General features: G+C 61.6%; 1 protein-coding gene across 50 annotated transcripts in view; it reads right to left on the minus strand.

Moving 5' to 3' along the window:
- Positions 1–694: 694 nt before the first annotated feature.
- Positions 695–16,650, minus strand: part of PPP6R2 (protein phosphatase 6 regulatory subunit 2) — an 86,968-nt gene continuing 71,012 nt past the window's right edge. For 17 of the 50 annotated variants that reach the window (XM_082739378.1, XM_082739377.1, XM_082739353.1 and 14 more), the window contains 15 exons: positions 16,048–16,200; positions 11,249–11,452; positions 9,997–10,061; positions 8,213–8,328; positions 6,687–6,772; positions 6,292–6,372; positions 5,824–5,921; positions 5,293–5,350; positions 5,002–5,126; positions 4,711–4,874; positions 4,183–4,348; positions 4,009–4,097; positions 3,431–3,590; positions 1,593–1,829; positions 695–1,510 (listed from right to left, as the gene is read on the minus strand). In XM_082739378.1, coding sequence (XP_082595504.1) covers positions 1,459–1,510; positions 1,593–1,829; positions 3,431–3,590; positions 4,009–4,097; positions 4,183–4,348; positions 4,711–4,874; positions 5,002–5,126; positions 5,293–5,350; positions 5,824–5,921; positions 6,292–6,372; positions 6,687–6,772; positions 8,213–8,328; positions 9,997–10,061; positions 11,249–11,452; positions 16,048–16,200 — 1,854 coding nt within the window. In that variant the 3' untranslated portion in view covers positions 695–1,458. Of the gene's footprint in view, positions 1,511–1,592; positions 1,830–2,545; positions 2,699–3,430; positions 3,591–4,008; positions 4,098–4,182; positions 4,349–4,710; positions 4,875–5,001; positions 5,127–5,292; positions 5,351–5,823; positions 5,922–6,291; positions 6,373–6,686; positions 6,773–8,212; positions 8,329–9,996; positions 10,062–11,248; positions 11,453–16,047; positions 16,201–16,650 lie in introns of all 50 variants that reach the window. The other 33 variants (XM_082739360.1, XM_082739367.1, XM_082739361.1 and 30 more) reach the window with 7 other exon arrangements.

Consider the following 16,650-nt stretch of genomic DNA (forward strand, 5'->3'; position numbering starts at 1 on the left):
CGGAATCCCGCATCAAGCCGACCGTCCTCCACACCCTGGCCTCTGCCTGCACCATGACAGGTGCCACTACGCTTACTCCTCTCCCACGCGAATGTCCCACCTGCGTGAGGAGCCGGCCAGGTGGGGTGTGGGCGGTGCCTAGCCGGTGGTGGCACCTGTCAGGGCAGAGGGGAGCAGTAGGTGTGGACACAGGAAAGACCCACAGGTGACATCAGGTGAGTGATGAGAGCCCCCAAGTTCTCTCTGGGCCACACGGACCACTACTGGGCCGAGGTTCTCAAGGCCCAGGAAACGCACACCTGGAGTCCCCTACCTGCCCAAATGCACGCAGGGGCCGGGAGGGTGTCCATGAGGCTGTCCCTGGGGGAGGAGGTCAGAAGTCACCAAAGCAGGGGCCGCAGAGTGAGTCAGTGCAGGCCAGCACTGCTAGGGAGGGACAGGGACTATTGAGTGCCCAGGGAGGCCCTGCTGGCCGCCCTCCCCCGACCCCCACCCAGCCAGTGAGGACGGGGCAGCCCTGGGGACAGCACTGGCTCGCAGGCCCTGGGCGGGGCTCATTTAAGGACAAAAGCTCAATGCCTGCTCCCGTCTGGAGACTCCTTGCTGCAGCCGTGGGCATGAGTGCAGCAAAGACCCCCGCCCCCCACTGCCCGCCAGGCTGGGTCCGGGACCCGCAGCTTCACGATACACAGGCTTGTCAGTAAGAATAACACAACTTTTATTGGGAGTTGGGGTCTTGGGTGCCCTGTCAGATTCTCAGAACATTAAAAATGGACTCAACGCAAAATAACCCTACAGACTCCTCCAGGATGATGGGGCCTGGCCCTGCCCTCCCCGACGGGTGCCCTGGCACCGCCAAAGCCAGTCTCTGCACCCCTGTGCCCCATCCTGCACACACAAGGCCAGCCCCTAACCAGGTGCCCCAACTGCCCACCAGGCCATGAGGGTCTCATTTTAAGGCAGTCAAATGTTGCAGCCTGGCTCAGGGCCAGCTCCCAGGGGCGCCGGGCAGCTAAGACCCTGTCTGGCCAGTCCGGCTCCAGACCCGCATTTGTCCCCAGAGCCAGGGAGACCCTTCGCTGTGGCTGGACACAAAAGTGCAAACACGTGGCTCTTTCCTGCGTTTGTTGGAAGAAAAAAAAAAAAGTAAAAACTGAGGCTCGGAGCCTGTGGCGTCCACAGCCATCGCGGCCCTCAGTCCACGCGGGGTCGCGGCCCCCGGCTCCCACCGGCAGAGCGCACGCCCGAGGCCTTATTGCTGTGCGCGGAGCTGGACTCGAGGCCCCCTCGGGGTCAGGCAGGAGAGGCGCAGGCTGGGCTGTCCAACTGGGTCCAACTGCCAGCTTTACCAATGCAGCATTTATTTTAAAATAAAATAAAATTAAATTAAAAAAGACAAATTGCATCACCAGGTAGTTTTCTCGACGAAGGGCGCGCCGTGGCCGGGCAGCAGCAGCGTCACACGGGGCCGTTCAAGGCGGCTCCGGCAGGCGGCGGGGAGTCTGTCTTCCTGTAGGAGGAAGGGTCGGGGGTTGGAACCCTTGTGGCCCGAGAGCCCCAGCCACCCCCAACCCCCAGCCTGACCGGCTCACTTGTCTTTTGTCACTGTCCCCAGCATGGCTGCTGTGCACGTGGCTGGGGCCGCAGTGGTGACGGCCACAGCAGGTCCTGGGGGGCCTGCCATGGTGGCTGGGGTGGGGCCGGCCTTGCTCGGCGCTGGGGTGGCCGCCACAGCAGCCTCGGCAGGGACGGCCACAGCCAGGGTGAAGGTCGCTTCTGCAGGTGCGGGGGAGGTGGGGTCCGACAGCGGGCTGCCGGCGCACTCGGCCCTGTGTGGCAGACAGGCTCCAGTGTCCTGGGCCACCCCCGAGGTAGCCCAGGGACTCACTTGGCCAAGGCAGCTCTGCTACCCCAAGTGCTAGAATCACCAAAGACCCCCTGCCTGCCCACTTGAGGCCTCAGACCTTCCAGGAGGCGCGTCCCAAGCTGGCCCCGGACATCTGGTCTCTCTCCAGACGGCCCCGGCCCCCGCCCCCACCCTGTTAGGGGAGGGCCTGCAGGCCCTGTGCCCAGAAACGCTCCCTCCCACGCCTGGAGAGGGAGAGAACAGGTGACCTCAGGACACCAGCCCTGGCACTGGGTGCTGGTCTTCATGGCCCTCCTGTCCACAGCCCGGGAGCACAGAGTCCACGGCTCGCCCTTTCAGCCCACACCTGCCCAGTGCTTGCTTCGGGTCCACATGAGACCCCTGGGAGCCAGCAACGAGCAACCACGGGCAGCGGAAGAAACGGACCCTACACTGAAGCCTGGTGACCATGTGTCGGCCCAGATGGGCACAGACCAGGGGTTCACCACGGGTGGCCGGAAACACTCATGCGGCCAGCCCTGGAAGTACATGGCTGGCTCTAAGGACGACGACACCTGCTTTCCAGAGCGGAGGTGGTTTGCAGGCAAGGGAGTCAGGAAAAGAGGAAGAGGTTTTAAGACTTGCAGTGACTCTGAGCTTTGAGAAAAAGTTAAAGCCTTTCAAGAACCCAGCGTGTACCTGTAACCCGAAAGCCACCACTCATGGCCCCCATGCCTGATCCACGCTCATCAACGAGGCCCCGCTGGCTCTGGGCTAGGTCCCCCAAGGGTGGGGGCCAACGACACGTCGTGTTGTCTGGGGTCCCAGGAACGAGTGTGCTGTGGGCCAGAGCTGAACCCCCACCAATGGGATGGACCAAGCTGCAAAACCATTTGGGACCACCAGGGCTTGGGGCAGTGGGCTATGGGGGAAGGAAATCCCAGAGGCCACCATGGACTGGTCCTTGTCCCCTCCTGCTGGATTCTGCTGCCCCCCCGCCACCCCTGTACTCTTTGGCTCCACCACCACCTCTCAAGTGCCCACCAGCCCCCCGTTCCCTATTTCAACTCACAGCTCCTTACGCGGCCCCCCACACCCCCAGGCCCAGCCAGGGATCCAATGAGAGACCCCAAAGGCCTAGACCCTCGTCCTGCTTGTGAGGCAGGGACACCTGCAGCCAGGGTTCGTGACCCAGAGAGGTCTTAGGACACCCCCACCCCGCTGTCTGAGCGTGAGGGACAGCAGACGCGGAACTACATAAAGGCCGTCGTGCTCTCTCCCCACCATCGGGGCAACCCCAGATCCTGGGGCGGCAGCTCAGCCAGCCTGAGACCCAAAAACCGGGCCACTGTCCTCAGTAAGACCAGGGTGAGGCAGCCCCATCTCCTAGCCCCCAGGCCGGGCCACTCAGGCCCTACGCTCTCATCTCTATGAAGATGCCTGAGTCCTGGCTCCCACTTGGCCGCCTTGGTCATGGGGTCATCAGGGCAGCAGGGTTAGCCCACCCTCAGGTGAGCAGAGTGCTGGGGACAGCCAGAAATCCGTGTGCCCTAGGGACCCTGTGCCCGCCGCCATCCTGCACACCTGGGGACTGACGCGGACGGCGGGGGGGCCTCCCGGCTGGGACCCAGACTGATAGCTTCCAAGGCACCAGCCGTCTTCTGCTGGTCCTCACTGTTGTCAGAGACCACCAAGGGGGCCTTCCTGGTGACACAGGCGCTCCAGGCACACGGGGAAGCCGGGCCTACGAGACAAAGTTGCCGATGTCCAGGGAGAACAGAGGAACCTCAGAGTCTACAGCCACGTCTGCACGTGTGTATTTGTAGGAACGGGACAAAGAGACAGTCCTCCCCGAGGCAAGACGAGCCGCCACCCAGCCCTGTGGGGCTTCCAAGCCTGTCTGATGAGGGGTTCAGGGTCAAGGACACTAAACAGGCCCTAGGATGGCCCGTGAGGGGGCACACTGCACCAGGGTGACCTGCCCAGACAAAGCAAGGCCTCAGAGACTGGCCTGGGCTGGGCAAGCCCTCACCGCCTGCCAGAGCCCCCAGCAGCATGGACAGGGCAGCCCAAGGACTGCCGGTTTTCCCCTGGGAGTGATGGACCGTGGGGCCTTGGCCACGTCCCCCCCACTCCCTGTGCTCAGAGCCCCTCCTACTCACGGGCTCTCTCTGGGCCCTGGTTCGGCCCCTCCTGGGTATCGCCGTGGCCCGTGTCCACCGGGGAGCTACACCTGGGCCCTGATTCAGAGCTGTAGAAGGCAAGGTTGAGCCCCCTCTGGGGAGATGCCACCCCCAAGGGCAGATGGGGTGACCTCCTGGCCCACCCCACCTTACCAGCAGAAAGGCTGGAAGTCGGTGAACTTGGCCCAGCCTTTCTCCTCCGAAGTCGAGGGACTGTGGGTGCTGGCCGCCCACACGCTGGAACCGACATCCACCGCCACTCCTGGGGCCGGCACTGGCGAGTTCACTGGTTCATCAAACACTGCCCACGAGGTACCTTCTGGGAGGGACACAGCAGACCAGGCACCCTTGACCCACAGGTCGGCCCCACCTGCCTTCTGGGCCCTGAAGACCAGGCGCTACGGGGTTCCCACGGGAAGTGGACCAGTGGACAGACACAGGCCGCTGGCTGTGACGGCGCGGCTGGGTAACCTCGACTGGTGGCAGGGGGCAGCCGGGGGACAGGCCGGAGCATCGGCCACCAATCCTGCGTCATCGTGGCTGGTGGCACAGGAAAGCCACCACTTTGGGGAACATGGCTTGAAAGCTCGTGTATCCCACCATGCACCGGCCAGGTGGGGCCTGTGTCCCCGTCCAAGTCCCCTCCCTGCCCAGCCTGAACCCCGTGTCCCCAGCATCTACCTTCTGAGCCAGCCTCCAAGCGAGGACCTTCCTTCTGGGTAGAAGCCAGAGAAGCACCTGCCCGAGCGGCATCTTTGTCTGCTTCCAAACCCTCCTTCCCGTCCTGGCCCCCACGCTGCAGGCCATTCTTGGAGCAGCTCTCGGAGGTGTGAGGACCCCCAAACCTGGGGAAAGACACAAGGTCAGAGCAGCCACCAGAGGGCGGCACATGGGGCCCCTGGAAGCATCCCTTCCGTGCACCGGGCACATCTCGGTCTCAGGGGCCCTGGGGAGGACCCGCGGGCCTCACACCTGGCCCTGGCCGTCACCCGGGCGGCGCGGTGCGTCCCCTCGTCCTCCCAGATGTCGTCCTCCTCCTCGTCGTCGAAGGGCTGGATGCGGTCACCGCAGCAGGCCTCAAACAGAGCTGTGCTGGGCTGCGAGCAAGAGCACCCACGCGGCTACACGGGCGCCCGGAGAGGCTCAGCGGGGCGAGCGGCTGGCAGGACGGGCCCGGGTGCCACGGAGCAGCCCTGCCCCCCGCTACTGCCCAGCCGGCACGGCGTCCCCCGCACCCCCGCAGGTGAGGAGCAGGGCACTCACACTGTCCTCGTCCGCGTCGATGCTGAAGTTGATCTCCGCGATCCTATCGAAAGGAGCACTGCGGCGACAAGGGTGGGCCTCAGCACCGGGCTGCCCGGGCCCCGGGGACTCCCGCTCGCACCCTTGGGGGACACCAGCCGCAGCTGCCCCTCCCAGGGGAGCACAGCCGAGTCCATGGGTGTAGGCGGCTCTGCAGGCAGCGACCGGCCACGTGGGTGCAGGCAGATGGGGGGCCTCGGACGAAGGGGGCAGCGCTCGATCCGCCTCCCTCCTCGCCCCCACGTGCCGGGCCCACTCCGTCCCCGGTCTGCAGTGACAACCTGCCACCCCTGAGGGTGTCTGAGCCCGGACCCTCCCACAGAGACGGGGCTTTCAGCTGAGAAAGGGGCAGGTCAGCCTCCAGGGCCAGGCAGGACAGGGGACAAGGTCGGGGAGATGCCGAAGGCTCAGTGGGGGCCGCGGTGTACGTGGGAGGCTTCTCGGTGCGAGGACCCCGGGGCGGACAGCGGCGCGCACATCCCGGGAGCTCACTTGACGCTGTCGTCCTGGTCAGCAAATTCCTCGTCGTTGAAGCCAAACTGATCCACGAAGGTGGCCGTCATCTGCTGGACCTGGTACTCGGAGAAAGCCTGGCGGGGAGGGTGACGCAGGGCAGGCCTCAGCCCGAGGCCGCGCCCAGAAAACCCACTGGTGCTTCGCGGTTTCTCCCAACCTAACCTCTCGGGAGAACACGCACGCGGGGTCGTGTCCAAAGACCCCCGTTTCCTTTAGGTTTCAACACTGTCCACCAGGCCCCCCAGGGTTTACTGATGGAAGGTGGCTGAGGGGTCCCCCCCGTTACAGGGGCTGCACGTCTGGCCCCACCCCTGCTCGAGCCGGGTGCGTGGGGACGAGCGCGCTCCCCTGGGCGTGTCCCGCAGCGGCTCGGCGGGGCTGGAGGCCCAGGTGCTGCCGAGAGCGGGTCAGGGCTGCCCGAGGTGGCAGAGCGGCCACACGCACCTGCTGCAGGGACAGCTCATTAGGGAAAACGCCCTCCATGTCCTCATCCTCACTCGAGGGGTGAAGGTGGTGGGTGCTTACCTGAAACAGCCAGAGTGGGTGGATGTGAGCCCCACACCCCCGGGGCTCCTGCCCCCTTGCCCGGCCCCTCAGCACAGGGCACACTGGGCCTTGGCATCAGGAGCCCCTGAGAGCACACTAGGGCTCCTGATGGGACAGGGAAGGGGCTCTGCTGAGGCTTTAGGGGGCCACCGGGGCCTGAAGCAGGACAGCACTGTGTTTGGGACATGGGGCCACATGGACACACACCCACCCACTCCCGCACGCATCCCCGCATGACGAGCAGATGGGAAGGCATGGCCACAGCACCACGGGACACCCCCCGAGCCCCTCACCAGGTCCACGGCGTTCCTGCGGTTGGTCTCCGCGAGGGTCTCCTCCACAAAGTTGTCCCAGCGCCCTCGGCAGTCAGCAGGGAGCCCTGGAAGGGGGCAGCGCCGTGAACCAGGGGCCGGCGCCACTGCGCACGGATGGGGAGCGCCCAGAGCGGACCTCAAGGGCTGCCTGCTGGAGGGGAGGGAGGCCAAGGCAGCCAAGTGTCCTGCGGGAACTCGAGGGCGCTCACGGGGACAGAGCTGGGCCCCAGCAGAGCAGGACTGCCGAGGAGACGCAGCCCAGCTTCCTTCTCGGCCCACCGCCTCACTCCCCCTCGGCCCAACCCATGTGCCTGTGTCCCCGCTTTCCGGTCTGCAGCCGGTGACAGAAGACCACGGCAGAGGGCTCCTGGCTCAGGTCTCGCACCCCAAACCGTACCCTTTGTGGGGAGTCTCCCCGGGCCACATACCCCTTGTCACGGGTGTCAGTGGACCCGGGAGCCAAACACACCTCACTGCTGCACCCATCCTGGAGGGCCACCCAGAGCTTCCTCAGCTCACCTCTGGCCCTGGGCCACAGGGACCACAGCTGAGACCCTCCGAGGGGGTGGCCAGGCAGCCAGTGCGGCATGGCCACAGGTCCACACGGTGCGGCCCCCGGCCCCTCCCTGTGCCTGCCCCCGGCTCACACACCCGAGTCCCTGCCTCAGCACACCCAGGCAGGGGGGCCTCCGGACAGAGCTCACTGCTCTCTGCAACCACCAGTCCCTCAGCACAAGCCTCCAGCAAGGGGCTGAGGAAGACAGTCCGGGTCCCGAAGCTGGTGTGAACACCGGCCCCGCACCTTGCGCGTCCTGGCTTCCGTCCGCCCTCCGCCTCCTGGACTCATGCGTCCACTCCACCCATCCGTCCCCATGAGCTCCGCTGGCCCGGGCATCATCTCCCGTGGCAGGGATGCACAAGCCCCTCTGAGCAGCCCACTTCCTGTCTGAACCAAGAGCCCCGGGGCCTTCCCTGCTCAGCTGGGGAAGCGCGGTGCCCAGGAACTGAAGATCACGGCGGGACAGCAGAGGGCCAGAGAGGGGCGTGAGGGTTAGGGCCCCAGGTCGGGGGCGCGGCAGGTGTCTCAAGCCCCACAGTCTCTGAGCACAGAGGCCAGCTGCCCCAGCTTCTCGGTCCCCAGACTTGTGCTGGAAAGGTCTGCAAAGCTGCCTGAGTCAGAGAAGGAGGGTGGTGTTCAGGCAGCCCACGGGTGGTCCCCTCTGAACACAGGCGCCTGCCAGGGCCTGGGGCACAAGGAGACCCCCCAAAGATGTCTGTTCAACAGCACGGACACCTGGGTCCCAGGCCCCCCGAGAGAAGGTGGGGAAACAATCTGACTGTCCCAGGTCCGGCTGCACTTGCTGAGGGGCCAGAGCGCAGGAAATGGGGTTGCAGGAGGCGGGGGAGGGTCGGGGGGGTGGTCGGGGGTCAGAGGCCGCTTCAGGCAGTAACCCCGAGAACAGGGCTTCGGCTGCCAGGAGGCAGTGAGGACGGGAAGGGCTCACCTCGGAGGACGTCGCTGATGTGTGCCCGCACGGGACCCTTCTCCAGGTTCTGCGCCACCGCGTTGGCGATCCGCGTGAGGTGGCCCATGTTGCCGCGCCGCGTGCCGCCCGCTGCCCTGAAAGCGGAGCAGTGGCGTCAGGGGACCCCTGGGCTTTCCCCACGGGGTGTCCACCAGGGCCCTGACTTGCCACGCATGGCCTTCCCTGCGCCCACTCCGCGCCCCCCGCTGAGAACCCTTCCTTGCAGCCTGACCTGCCGGACACTCGCTTTTGCAGAGCGCCTGCCGCGTGCCTGTCACCCTGGTCTCACCACCGACAGGCGCTGACTAGGCAGACGCTGCCCCCACCTCCACCATCCAGACAGGACCTCCGCACCGTACGTAAGGCCTGACGCGCCTGCGGTCACCCTGCAGGCCTGGGCCAACGCCACGTCCCTGGACTCACACCCGGACACCTCTGACCTGTCCTGGCCCCAGACGCCCTCCCGACTCCGCCCAGAGCTGGCTGACTGAGGGAAACACCCAGTGGGGCAGAAGACTCCGAAAGACTAAAGGGTAGTGTCCCCGTGTACGTCCTGACCCAGGGACGCTCAGGAACAGACACACGGGACCCAGAGCGGGCAGGCCAGGGCAGGGGCTGCTCCAGGTGGCCGGGCTCCCAGCGGGCCTCACTCGACCCAGCTCTCTGGGTGTCCACGCTGCCTCCCCCTCACTGAGCTCTGCACACGTGGGGCCCGAGGCCTCGCTTCTGTCCGCCGTCCCACCCCGCACTCTCGTCTGTCACAAACAAGACCCAACAGAAGGGCCCGTCTTAAAATCCATTCTGCGTTAGGAAGGTATTAAAAGTTCACACATCTAGAATCACAGCACTCAAATCCCAGAGAGGACCGAGTTTTGTTTCTGACCCTGTTCTCTGTCCTAAAAGCCTGACGGCAGCCGGAGAGCAAGCACGAGTGAGCTCCGGAGCCAGCCAGGTGGAGGCAGGGGTCTGGAGAAGCCGGCGCGACAGGCCCACGGGGAGGCCTTTGTGCAGCTGCACCTCTGGGTGCAGGAGGGCTGGGCCAGGGACAAGGCCACGCAGACTGCCATCTTAACCTCTGGGGTGTCACAAACCCTCAGTGACAACAGCGAAGTGCCCCCCCACCACCAACAGGTGCCCACGCACAGATACACAGAATGCACGAGGGCAGACTCCGCCCAGGGCTTCAGTGGGCACGGCACGGACCAGGACCCAGGAAGGGCAGAGGGCCCCGTCTTGGATGCTCTACGTATGCTACGGAGGATACAAACGGATGGGTTCTGTCCCAGCAGGGTGTGAGCTATGAACCAGCTGAGGTCAGAGAGACCCCGAGAGCAGCAGCCGGCAGGGCCGAGGGAAGGCAGGGTGAGGGCCAGGCCTGGGGCTGTCCACACGGGGCCCTGCAGGCCACACCTCTGGGGGACCTGGGTGGTCGAGATTTGCAGGCACGGGGGAGACCAAGCTGGATGGGGCAGGAAAGCCAGCACGAGTAGGCTGCATGCGCCTGGTGGGTTTCTGGGCTCAGGGAGAACTGGCTGGGGGCCGGGGCGGGGACATGGGGGTACTGAGGACACACCGTGGTGGGAGGTGGGCTCTGGCTGACAGACGGGAGGGCAGGGATGGAGCACAGCTGCTTGGCCCCTCTCCTCCAGCCCCCCGAGCCCTGACCTTCCTGAACTGGCCACGCCATGGCCGCGCTGGAGCCCCATGCTGGGCCCTCGGGGGCCCCCTGCCCCCAAGCCCACCGCTCCCCCATGGCTTCTTACTGTGCGTGATCATTTGCTTCCCAGGCCTCCAGGATCCTCTGGACCAGGCAACACTTCTGGAACAGCTAGAGGCAGAGGGGACACCAGTCAGGGCCTACAGGGCTGCACCCACCCCTCCACCGGCCCCTAGACGGTGAAGCAGGCACATCAGCGCCAAGCTGTGTCCTGTGGGTGGAGACACCATTATGGGCTCCCTGCAGTCCCCAGCAAACAGCAGGGCAGCCGCTGCTCCAGGCCCCACAGGGCTGCCCAGGGTCCGCTCCTTCTACCTGGCTTCCTCCCCCCTTCTCTGTGTCCAGAGGCAAGGACTGCGCCCGAGTGCGGTTTCCTGTGCCTGCACGTTTGTTCTGGGACTCAACTCGCCCCCCACCCCTCACGGGGCCCCCCACACCCTCCCAACCCTGTGTGGACCTCACCACTGCAGCTGCCTATCCGCAGCTGTCTACCCCAGGGCTGCTGGCCAGCTCAGGCTGGCTCTCTGCAGGACTCGCTCAAGCCACACACCCTCTACGGGGACTGTCACCAGAGACCTAGGCCTTCCCAAGCCTCTGCTCCTCCTGGGTGAGCCTCACAGCCTGAGGGTAGGAGCTGCCCCTGCAGAGCCCCAGGCCTTGGCAGGGAAGCGTCTCCGAGGCGGCTCCTTGGCCAGGGCCGGGCACTTGCTCCCTCTCCTCCTCAGCAAACACCTGCTGAGGCCAACCCCCCGCCAGACGCAGACTGTCCAGGGCAAGGGAGACCGGGCAGCGGGGGTGCACTCGCTCGAGGACCCAGAGCGGTGGGCAGTCCTGGAGGTGAGCGTCCGTCACGCACTCGCGGGGGAGCAAGGAAGAGCCAAGGAAAAGAAGAGAGGTGTCGTTTCAGAAGGTCCGTTATCCCGGAACGTTTTCTCGTGAGACTCAACATTCTCTCTCTTTCCCTTGCATGTTCCTTGGGCAGCAGCAGACGCGACAGGACACAGCACACCGGCCTGGAAGGAGCAGACCTGGGCAGCCCCCCTGTCTGCTGACCGCAGCCTACCACGGGGCCTTGCCCTCAGCTCCCCCAGCTCAGGGGCCCTGGCAAACGTGGACACTTTCTTTGTGACTGTCCGTCTCATGGGTGGAGGGCGGGCAGGGCCTCCACATCCCGGGAGGGTGACGGGGCAGCCGTGGGCGGCCCGTGTTAGTGCTGATATCCACACAACTCAGGATGGGGTTCAGCGAACAGACAGACGGGGGCACAGAGCAACACACACAACACTGGCTGGACTTACATGGGTCACCATTGTGTTCTCGGGACAGCTGGCGGCAGGCTGGGGGGTCTCAGGGTCCCCATTCCCGGGCAGAAGCTCCACCCCACTGTCCGGTCCACCGGCTCCTGCCCTGTCCTCCCGGGCGGCGTGGGACAGGATAGCGGCTATGCACAGTTCCACTTGGAAGTGCAAGAAGTTATTCCAGGTGTATTTAAAAAACAGGTCCTGGGGTAAAGAGAGGACAGAGGCAAGTCCGCGGATGGATTTTCTCCTAGTGGCAGGACCACAGAGGCGAGGGGGCCGCTGCCCCCGACCATCTCGGCGGCCAGGGGATGTGCAGGCTCTTCCCCAGTGTGTTCTCTCCGCGCCGCCTGCCCCCCACCTGCAGCTGCTGCTCTCACTCTGTTCAACTCTGCTCTCCTCTGACCACATCCTGCCGTAGGTTCATCCTTCTGTCCTTAAGTCAGAAGCTTAACTCATTCATTTTTAGCCTTTTTTCCTCTCCCAGGTACCCTTACACATTTTGCTCTATGGTATTTTTACTGTTCTTCCTTTAGGATTTTGTCTTTGACCCACGAGTTACTGGAAGTACGTTAAATTCTCGAACATCCGGGGACTTCCTTCAGGAGGGGACACGACACTGAGACACGCACCCATGGATGCTTCCTGAGGGGACCCAGCGGGGCCCACGCCTCAGCTGCACAGGCTGAAGCCCAGAGGAGGCTGGGTGAGGGGGCTGCCTCCCTCCCCTAGAACAGGGCTGGGCGCGGCCGCCTGCCTCGGACCCTCCGGTCCCGCACGCCGGCAGCAAGCAGGGGAGACACAGAATGGCCGTCCACATCCCTCTGGCCACCTCACACCCCGCAGCGGCTACGGCAGCCCTCTGCGGCCCGTGGGGGATGGGGAAGGGTGTGCAGCGCGGGAGACAGGCCGGAGGACGGGGTGCAGACCTCACCCTCCTTCACACCAAGGATCTGGGGGTGGCTGAAGGCAGGAAGCCACCTGCCTGACACACTTCTCAAATCTCAGCTTCACATTCTCTGCCTGTGTGGCCTGGAGTGACCCTGGAGGTGACTTCACAATGTCACTTCCTCTTCAACAGAGCCAGACCCACCCCCCAAGAAAGAAAAGCGTAGGCCAGATGGCGTCACTGGTGAATTCCACCAAACATCTAAAGAAGAACCAACCACCGCAATCCTTCTCAAACTCTTCCCCAAAAGAGAAGGAACACTTTCTAATTCATTTTCTGAGGACAGTGCTACCTTGCTCTCAGAGCCAGAGGAAGACATCCCAAGAAGACCACACACCAATGACCCTTATGGACTTCCACGCAAACACCCTCAACAAAATTCGAGCAAACCAGACCAGCGGCACGTCAAGGGACGGCGCTCCAAGGCCACATGGGATTTACTCCTGGGACGCAGGGACGGGCTGACTCCGAAAAGCCGTGGAATGCACCTTGTTAGCACAACAGAGGGGAAAAACCTACATGATCATTTCAGCTGCTACTGAAAGCACATGTGACAACATAGAACACGTTTTCTTGATAAAAACACTATTTAATAAACGAACAATCAACGGAAACCTCCGTGGTGTAACAGAGGTCGCGCGTGGCCAGCCCACAGCACACGCCACCCCAGGGGCGAAGGACTGAAAGCTTTTCCTCCGGGAAGACCAAGGCCAGGACGCGCACGTGCGATCGCGCACTGGAAGCCCCAACAGAGCAATTAGGAACAGAAACAAAAGGCTTGCAAACGGGAGAGAAAGAAGTAAAACTACCCTTTCACAGATGCACTCTTACACGCAGAAAATGTCACAGGTTCCCCATAAGCTGTCAGAGCCCACAAACAGGTTCAGTATAGTCACAACACAAAATCAACACACAAATCTGTGTACTTCCGCACACTAACAACTAAGATTTAAAAAATTAAGAAAACACTTCCATTTATAATAATATTCAAAAGAATAAAATACTTGGGAATAAATTAAACCTAGAAAATGAAAGACTTGTACACTAGACACTACACACACCGCTAAGTAAATAAACGGAAAGACAACCATGTTTGTGGGTTGGAAGACTTAATTTCGTTAAGATGACAATACTCCACAAAGTGATCGACAGACTAATATGTACCAAAATCCCAATGGCACTTTTTTTTTTTTGGCTAGAAATAGAAAACCCATCCTAAAATTCACTTATTTTTCTTTTTAAGATTTTTTTATTTATTTGAGAGTGAGAGGGAGAGACCGCATGTGAGAGGGCAGGGTCAGAGGGAGAAGCAGACTCCCAGCTGAGCAGGGCACCTGACGTGGGACGTGATCCCGGGACTCTGGGATCATGACCTGAGCTGAAGACAGAGGCCTAACTGCTGACTGAGCCACCCAGGAGCACCCATCCTAAAATTTATATGGAATCTAAAGGGATCTCAAAGAGCCAAAACAATCTTAAAAAAGAACAGGGCTGGAGAACTCACACTTGCCAACTTTAAAGCTTACTACACAATGACAGTAATCAGAATAGAGTGGTCCAGGCATGAAGACAGACAGACCCAGCAAAAGAACAGAAGGAGTCTGGAAGAGCACCGTCACGCCTCTGGCCGGCTGATTCTTGTCCTTTCCTCCCTCCTTCCCTCTCTTTCTTTCGTTTAAGGGCTCTCTAACCCCAGCCTGGTGCTCAAACTCACAAGCCTGAGATCAAAGGCCACATGCTGCACCCAGTGCGCCAGCCAGCCTCGTGTGCTCAGCTGATTTTCAGCAGGAGTGTCCTCACCACCCAGGCGGGAAAAGCCGGCCTCCCAGCAAACGGTGCTGGGAGGAATGACGACCCGCCCGCGGAAGAGCGAACTGGGACCCTCCCCTTACACCGCACATAAAAATTAACCTGAATACATCAAAGCCTAGTAAAGTAGGACCATAAAACTCTTCAGAGAAAACATACAGGGAAAACTTCACGACCGTAGATCTGGCAATGATTTCTTACATGTAACAACCAAAACACAATCAATAAAGGAAAAAAATAGGTTAAGTTAGCCTTTATCAAAATTTACAACTTTCATGTCAGAGATACTATCAAGAGAATGAAAATAATCTACAGAATGGGAGAAAATATTTTCCCATCATATATCTGATAAATTTTAATACACAGAATATATAAAGAGCTCCTACAACTCAACCATAAATAATGAACCCAATTAAAAAATAGACAAAGGACTTGAACAACCACTTCTCCGAAGATAATCGTTAGGGAAATGCAAAGCAGAACCCCCCAAATCCCACAAAATACCACTTACAGCACTAGGACAGCTATTATTATTAAAAAACAAACAAACAAAAAACCCAATCAACAGAAAACAGGTGTTGGGGGGGTGTGGAGGAACCGGAGCCCCTGGACACGGCGGATGGGAACCTAAGTTGTACAACCACCGTTGAAACCAGTGTGGAGGGTCCTCAAAACCTTAATCCCCCAAATTCGTTCTGACCAGCAATTCCACTTCAGGGAAACACCCAAAGGAAGCGAGAGCCGGCTTCAGAGAGACACTGTCCACCGGTACTCAGAGCAGCGTTACTCACGACAGCCGAAACGTCCCCTGCCGGAGGAAGGGACAGACAAAATGCGGCCCGTGGGCGTCGTGGACTAGTCCTCGGCCTTGAAAAGGAAGGAGCAGCGGACACCTGCCAGGACCTGGGGGACCCCCGAGGACACAGTGCTGAGTGAGACCAGCCAGACACAGAAGGACAAGTCCTGGCCTCACTTCTAGGAGGCACCGCGGGGGTCAGACCCGAAGACAGAGTCGACGGTGGGGCTGGGGAGGGGGCTGCGGGGGGACACTGCTTACTGGTCAGAGTTTCTGTCTGAAAAGATGAGAAAGTTCCAGAAACAGCCATTGGTGATGTTTATATAACACCGTAAATATACTTAATGCCACTGAATTGTACACTTAAAAATGATGAAAATGGTCAATTTTAGGTTATATATATTTTCTCACAATAAAATCAAAGCAAAAAGATGAGTGAGGGAGAGGAAACCGCCAAGGCCTTTCAGAACCGCATCCCGATCCGTGGCTCGGCTCACAGTCCACACACGGGAAGAAACTGATGGTCCCCGGGCCTGCTTCCAAGGCCGGCCCCTCCCGGGGTAAGGATTCGAATGTTAGATTTCCGCTCTCTGCGAGTAGCGGCCCTACTGCAAGGCAGGACACCGGACTGGAGACTGTCTCTGCTCACGGCGGACACCCAGGGTGACGCCCCGTCCGGTCAGCACCCCCCGGCCCCAGGAGCTGCCCACAGCCGGCCCTGCCTGCTGGCCCCTCTTCCTCAGGCACCAAGGCGGTCCTGGGGCTGAGAGACATCTGCAGAGGGCAGGACCACTTCCCACCGGCTTGGCCAAGAACCGCTAGAGGACCTTTGACAGTGGGTGACCAGGAGCTGATCTTTTAGGACGTTTTATACTGCACAGCCACCTGAGTCCGCTCCTCCGCAGAAATCAGAAAGGAGAGGACCGTTATTTCTCCCTTCCCTCAGACTGCATTAGAAATCTGCCCACTGCTTCCAGAGCAATTCTCCACGAGCCTACAGCAAGGCCTGTCCCGCTGTCACTCAGCGTGCTTCCCAGCTACCGGCGCCAGCAGCCCTGGGTCAGGCCCGGGAAACAGTGTCTCTGCACAGACCACACCCATTCTGGGTCAGCCCCGAAGCCTCTCCTCACCCTCCCCCGTGACCGTCCGCCGAGGTCCCGCCGGCTGCCTCTGACGCGCCCCACTCCCCTCTGCCGGCCCGCACAGACCAGGTAGCGGCGCAGGGCCGGCGGCAGGCCCACTCACCAGCAGCAGGCCCATGGTGTCGAGCCGGCAGAGCTCCCGGTTGATGCCAGGGGTGTTGGTGTGCAGCAGCGCGGCCATGAGGCGGGCCCCGTGCAGGCGGGCGTTGCCCAGGGGCTCCTCCAGCACGCCGATGGTGGTCAGGATCGCTTCTTTCTACAGACAAAGAAGCGCCACCTGGTTAGAGCCTTGCCACCAGCATGACCACTGCCGGCTTCTCTCGACTCTGGTGCTACCTGCTCAAAGGGACAGGGCCACCACCCCACAGTGTGGCCCAGCCCGGCGATGCGTGGGATGTGTGCGTGGAGACTGGTCAAGGCAGCGCTGCCTACAAGAGGACATGAGGGTCAGCGGTGTTAGGGACCCACCACTCCCCCAGGGCCTCACAGAGCAGCGAGCAATGGTGGTCCATGGCCCCCAGAAGCCCAGGGCTCTCTGGTCTCAACAAAGCAAGCAAAGAGATGCACCTCAGCTCACGAGACATGTCCAAGATGGGGCCGGCTCTTAGGACACAGAGCTCGCCCCACAAACACTCTCGGAGGCGGCGGCTAACAGCAGCCTCACCACACTGGACGCAGGTGTCTCCCGACCCCACACATGGCACCA

The sequence above is a fragment of the Mustela nivalis genome (assembly GCF_964662115.1).
Source record: "Mustela nivalis genome assembly, chromosome: 7".
Lineage (NCBI taxonomy): Eukaryota > Metazoa > Chordata > Mammalia > Carnivora > Mustelidae > Mustela > Mustela nivalis.